The sequence below is a fragment of the Dipteris shenzhenensis genome, chromosome 33, assembly GCF_047967505.1.
Source record: "Dipteris shenzhenensis isolate YYH24624 ecotype China chromosome 33, Dip_SZ_1.0, whole genome shotgun sequence".
Classification (NCBI taxonomy): Eukaryota; Viridiplantae; Streptophyta; class Polypodiopsida; order Gleicheniales; family Dipteridaceae; genus Dipteris; species Dipteris shenzhenensis.
Window position 1 is genome coordinate 3,758,250 of NC_141628.1, and position 5,769 is coordinate 3,764,018.

The window sequence follows — 5,769 nt, forward strand, 5'->3', positions numbered from 1 at the left end:
CTCTCATGGCAAACCAAGTCATCACCATCACTTGATTGGTAAGATTGACATGAAATATTATGCCTCAAATCCACAGTGCCATAAGTATGCTCATCATGCATGTGAAACCACCCAATGGACATGTTGATACTCCAAATGAGTTTTGGCCTTGTGCACCTTCTTTTAAGAAATGACATCTTTGACCTTGCCGAACTTGTGTTGCAAGTCTACATGACAATGCTTTGATGCATGACCATTTGTCTTAAAATATGTGCATGTGTATAAAAGACAATGCTTGGATTGATGGGCCCAAGAACCATAGTACTTGCAGGGTTATACCACTGTTAGTGCTAACCAAAGACCATAGTGGATGATCCAGATGGGCTAGATCTGCTAGATGTATCGTATTAGCCAAAGTACTTCAGTCCTAACTCAGCCTAATCTGTTGAATTTTCTTGATTGCCGGTAGTCGATTGCCAAATATTGCCTACTCCCACATGTTGCCAATTTATAGTTTCAAGTATTTGAAATGCAAGCAATTGTTGCCATGCTTTGCAGCCACACATGTTGGTTTTGGTTTTTGGATTTGGGTGGCTGAAATGCAATCAGTTGTTATCTATGCACTAGTTTTTGGGGTGCTTGCTTGCTATTGTGGTGGCTTCGTTGGTCTAGCTGATATGGTAGCTCCTTTGGTCTAGCTTTGATGCGGTAGCTTCTTCAGCTCTAATGTGGTCATTGGGAGTGCCACCGGTACTTTAGTCCCAATTAGGTAATGTGGCAAATCCAATTGACATAGTGGTAGATCTAGGTTTTTTCAACTCTCTCTCCGAAATACAGATTATACTCGTGCCTTGCCAAATGCAAGCATCACTCGCAACAAACAGAAATGAGATAGTAAGTGAAGAAGTTTTGGAGAGTGAGTGTGAGTCTTTGTGTGTGTGTGTGTGTGTGAGAGAGAGAGAGAGAGAGAGAGAGAGAGAGAGAGTATATTGCTGTCTTGTGATTGTCATGCCTTGGACACACGTTTTGTCATAGTCCAAGATTAAGATCTCTTTGTGCAAAATTTCGCATGCACAAATCGGCAAACGCATACCAATTGATTCGAAAGCACCCATCAGGGAAGTTGCAAGCACGCATCAGGGAAGTTGCTTACTAGCTCTACATCCCATTTAATCATAAATTATTCTACAAGCTTGTTTCCTTCTCACCATTCCTGAACTGCAATGTCCTGATACTTAATATTCGAACAAGGTACTTGCATTCCTGCTGCACAATCATATTTTCAATGTTTTGAAATCGATCAGTTCCCAAACAAATCAGTCAGCTATAACGATTATTGCCTACTCGACTCCAAAATCAGATTTCAGAGTAGATGCCTGGAGAAATACATTAGAGAGAAATGAATTTCACCTTGCCTCTTAAGCCAAGAGGTCTGATTATGTTTTTCTAAGATTCCTTTGGCAGAGTTCCCTAAACTCAGGTCCTGCACATTCCAAAGCCTGACTCTCCTTTTTCTTTCGACAGAAAATGGTTAATATGACTTCCATCCTCCTCAAGACAGGAAGTTTTTTTGATGTTGCCTCTGCTGTTCCTCAGCTTCCTTGAGGAGATCTTCTCCAAATTCGAGGCCAGCATAGTCAAACACCTTACTGTCGACTAGCTTCTCATTTCCAGTTACTCCCCATGCCAAATGCTCATAAACTTCTACTTTCACAGTGGCATAGTATGATTCACGACAAGCTGGTTTCCAGTCCAACTTTCCGATGGGGCATAGTAAAGGATCTGAAAAACTCTCAGGAGGTGCAGTGCAGCTTATCTGTTAAGAAACGTAAATATCCATCAACTTAGCCGAGCTTGAAGAACTATTGGAGAGCCATGTCAAAAACAGAAATCAGTCAATGCCACACAGTAACTACAAACGTAGAAAGAAAAACTTCACAAGAGCTAACCTGTAATCAGCATGAAATTCCCAGAAAAATCTGATGTAAAAAGATTCGAATGGATGATTGTAAACATCACTGAATAATCTCAAAGGCGCTCCTCTAATCTAGTTTTTAAAATTTTGGAAACTTCAAAGTTTCAAGCCACCAAGGATTGAGACAAACCTTAATTGTGTGGGATGGGCCACGAGCCATTACAGAAAACTTTCCCTCTAAAGGCAAAATTCCAATGTCCTCAAACATAACTCCTGGGTCATTTGTCCTCATATCGATTTTGAGATTGGAGGATCGATAACCCATTGCAAATATGTAGGGTGTCTTTAAATTATCTCCTATTTTAAAATAAGCACCTGAAGCAACCAGCTTCACCACATAGAGGAGTCAAAGAAAGAAGAATATGCCATTAAAAAAGAAGATAGACACTTGAAACAACTTAGACAGCGTAGCACGACAATGTAGCTTTGTTTTCTTAAACAGAATGGTCGGCCAGTTCAGCTTTCGTAATTTCTAGATACCTGAAACTTATTATCGGGAGAAAAAGCCTGCAACCACACATGGCCTGCTGGAAACGTCTCACCCCAGTTTTTCTCCTGATGTGCCAACCCAGATCCTTTGGTGTTTAATCCTTCTTTTTCATTTGAAAGCTCGTAAGTTGCTTCTGAACCTAGGCTATAGATGTACCAATGAGTGGGAAGTATTGATATTTTTCTCGCCCAACCCTCAGGACCCTTTTCAGAATCATGAGAATCCCAGAGAACCTGCCACAATACCAATAACAATCCAAAGCTGAGAGTGGTTCCATGCACAGCCAGGGAAACGTACGAGCCTTTATGCATAATCACTCACAAAAGAGCCCCATGACATGAGCGAAGGATATGTAAAGTTTGGCATAAAGAGACCTCATTGATCATGTGTGACTTGAACCTGTAGCCCTCAAGAGTCACATCCATAAAAGTCTCATGCGGTCTTGCTATGATGCGACCAAGATTTGGCGCTTCCCATTCAAAGCCCTTCGGTTGATGGGCTGTTACATCTTCTTCCGTTTCCTTACCTGGAGGTAATTCTGTAAACTTCGAGTCCTGAAGCAGTAACGTAAAAAATCAGACATTTTTAGTCTACAAAAACTTCTAGCTTTGAAAGATGAATCAACAACCTCATATTTGACAGAAGCTTTCAGTATATGCTCTTATACGTTAGACTTTATTCAGGTCGCACGTTGGAAAGTCGAACTCTAACAACTCTGCAGCTCATATATACCAAAATTTCACCCACAGCTAGGGGATGCATTAATGGATTCAGTAATATGGGACACGCGGTCATGGCTCAGCAAAATGCGGGACGTTCAGGCTCATCCTGTACCAGTCTGCGCAGTACATGTCGAATGCAGCCTCGTCTATGGGTTTTTTAAAAAGAAAGCAGCAGCCAAAAATTGGGTCTTTAATGAGTCGGGCTACATCGTAAACAAAGGGATGGTGCTTCAATTCGAACTCTCGAGATGAATCCAACAAATGCGAATTCGTTGCATGCAGCAATATTGTGGCTTTAATACCAACGTTTGCAATATTATGGCTTTAATACCAACGTTCGAGGTAGGCGGGCATGACCTTCGACCTTGCGTAGACTGAGTATGTAAGCCCAGGTTCCAAACTCCGGCTCGTCGAAGCTTGCTGATCCGAGAGAGAAAACAGAAGCGTGACCTGGCTCTCTGCTGTCGCATAATTCGTCGCCATGATCACTCCCACGCTGACGCGGTTGGCATAATCTACAAGACGCAGGAACCAGCCCTCGAAGGAAGGATATGGGCGGATGGGTTTGGGCAGAAGCGGGCTAAAAGCGGGCTTGTGGGGATCCCAGGGATGCTGAGAGCTGTAGTCGACGTCTTCGGGGGAAGCAGCTTGTGGTGAGATACGGGCAGAGAACTCGACAGTCTCGCCGCTGGGGGAGGAGGAGGAGGAGGAGGAGGAGAAAGAGTTGAGACGAGGCATGAGGGAGAATCGAGGGATGAGAGACTGAGGATGTGGTGTGGAATTGCTATATTGGGGTGAGGGGAAGAGGGAAGAAGAAAAGGATTGGGAGAAGAAAGGGAGGGAAGCCATGGATTTATGGAGAAGCTCCACAGAGATCGGAAGCTCGACACAGGAAGCTATGGCTATTCGAAGAAGATGAAGAAGAAGAAGAAGAAGACGACACTCCATTCGCCATAGCTAAGCTTGCTTGCTTGCCATGCACACGCGTGTCTTCATCTCACGTGTCACTTTTGTAAGAAGAACCCTTCACTTTTGTGAGAAGAACCCTTTCTTGGCACTGTGAGCGTGCTTACGTCGTGCATCGGATGCATTTGGGTCGTCCTCTCGGTCCATCTCGCTCTGGGTCTGGACTGTGCTCTCGGCGTGGCCAACCGACCTTGTCTATCTCGAGAACACCCTAATGGACGCTGTAGGTTGGGTTCACACCCCCAGTTGTGCTTGTATGTAAACATCCTCAGAAGTAGCCAAATGGATGCTATAGTTTGGGTTCACACCAGCGGCGGCGGCCCGGCATGTTGAACTGGTGAATCATGTTGGCACACCATCAACTTTCCCTCAGCACCATTCCACAAGTTCCCGAAAGACAATGGTGGTCCCTCGGAGGTTTTTAGAGGCGAATGATGAACAAGACTCCACCAACGTCTAATTGGCCCAATAAGAGAGGTGGGCCCGAACACTAACACAAAAGATTTGTGTCCGGACCATGCGGCCCCCCACTCCATGGCCATCTCTTCCAACCGCAACATGATTGGCTACACAATCACACGGTGATATAAATTACCAGCTTGATGACCATTGGCTCGTGTGAACCACCACACTTGGCTGCCATCCTCCAAGTCTATTTCCTCCTCCATGGCAAGCGGGTGGTCTCAACCCACCCATAGACTCCTTGGTTCACACACAGGCAGAAAAATAGATTTTATAATCGACAAAAGTAACCAATCACTCGATAGTGTAGTGTTAAGGTGGTTCATTAATGGAGGGGGGGCTCCCAAGTTCAACACCCCACTAGGTGGTCTATTTTTGCCTCCACCCAAGGGCTTGTGCGAGCTCTCAATACTGGACATGGATTTCTCCATTTTGTCCATGATTGGAAGCCAACGTAGGAATTCATCCACCTGTATGAATTAATTATGAGGCAGATGTCTCATTTGCTCCTTTTTTTTGGTTCAGGAGATGTCCAAGCACTTGGGTTCATACGTTTATGAGCATCCTTAATGAGGGCATTTGAATTTGATAGTGCCCACATCTTGATCTTGTAGCACCCTTGCTCTCTTGGGGACATCTTGGATTGAAGCCTTATGACACCTACAAATTGCACATAAAATGCTGATACATATTTATCCTTGGCACCCTTATATTTCTACCAATCTTAAGCTCCTCATAAATAAAGAAGGTTTAGCAACAAGAGAGCTTGGAAACTTGTAACCCTTATAGTTTATACCAATCTTAAGCTTCTCCTCATAGAGATAAAGAAGGCTTAGCAAACAAGAGAGCTTGGAACCTTTGCCCTTCGTTATTGCATTTGGCTTATATAGTTGAGCTAGTGGAGTGAAGATGAAGGAAGGAGAGAGAGAGAGAGAGAGAGAGAGAGAGAGAGAGAGAGAGAGAGAGAGAGAGAGAGGAGGGTGCAGGGGTGGGGGGTAGAGTGAAGGCAAAGGGGAGAGAACCAAAATTAGCAAGTCATCTTATCTCCTTCCTTACGTGTCATGATAAGGAAAACTCCATCGACTCAAATGACTGCTAGACCATTGCCTTCAATTATGCTAATGTAGCTTCAAAGAGAGATTGACATGATACCCTTGCTTCCAAAGGAAATACTA

At 44.0% G+C, this 5,769-nt stretch overlaps 1 protein-coding gene across 3 annotated transcripts; it reads right to left on the reverse strand.

The window, feature by feature from the left end:
- Positions 1-1,064: 1,064 nt before the first annotated feature.
- Positions 1,065-4,161, reverse strand: LOC147879552 (uncharacterized). 3 transcript variants are annotated; one of them, XR_015540662.1, is made up of 6 exons: positions 3,524-4,161; positions 2,819-2,998; positions 2,435-2,677; positions 2,085-2,282; positions 1,390-1,795; positions 1,065-1,242 (listed from the first exon to the last, which is right to left on the reverse strand). XR_015540662.1 is itself a non-coding variant. In XM_087371810.1 (5 exons), the coding sequence occupies exons 1-5, from the start codon at positions 4,112-4,114 to the stop codon at positions 1,532-1,534; spliced, it is 1,476 nt and encodes a 491-aa protein (XP_087227936.1). In that variant the 5' UTR covers positions 4,115-4,161; the 3' UTR covers positions 1,252-1,531. The 3 variants fall into 3 exon arrangements, 1 of the variants encoding a protein (XP_087227936.1); XR_015540661.1 differs by having other exon boundaries at positions 1,065-1,245; XM_087371810.1 differs by lacking the exon at positions 1,065-1,242 and having other exon boundaries at positions 1,252-1,795.
- Positions 4,162-5,769: the final 1,608 nt, after the last annotated feature.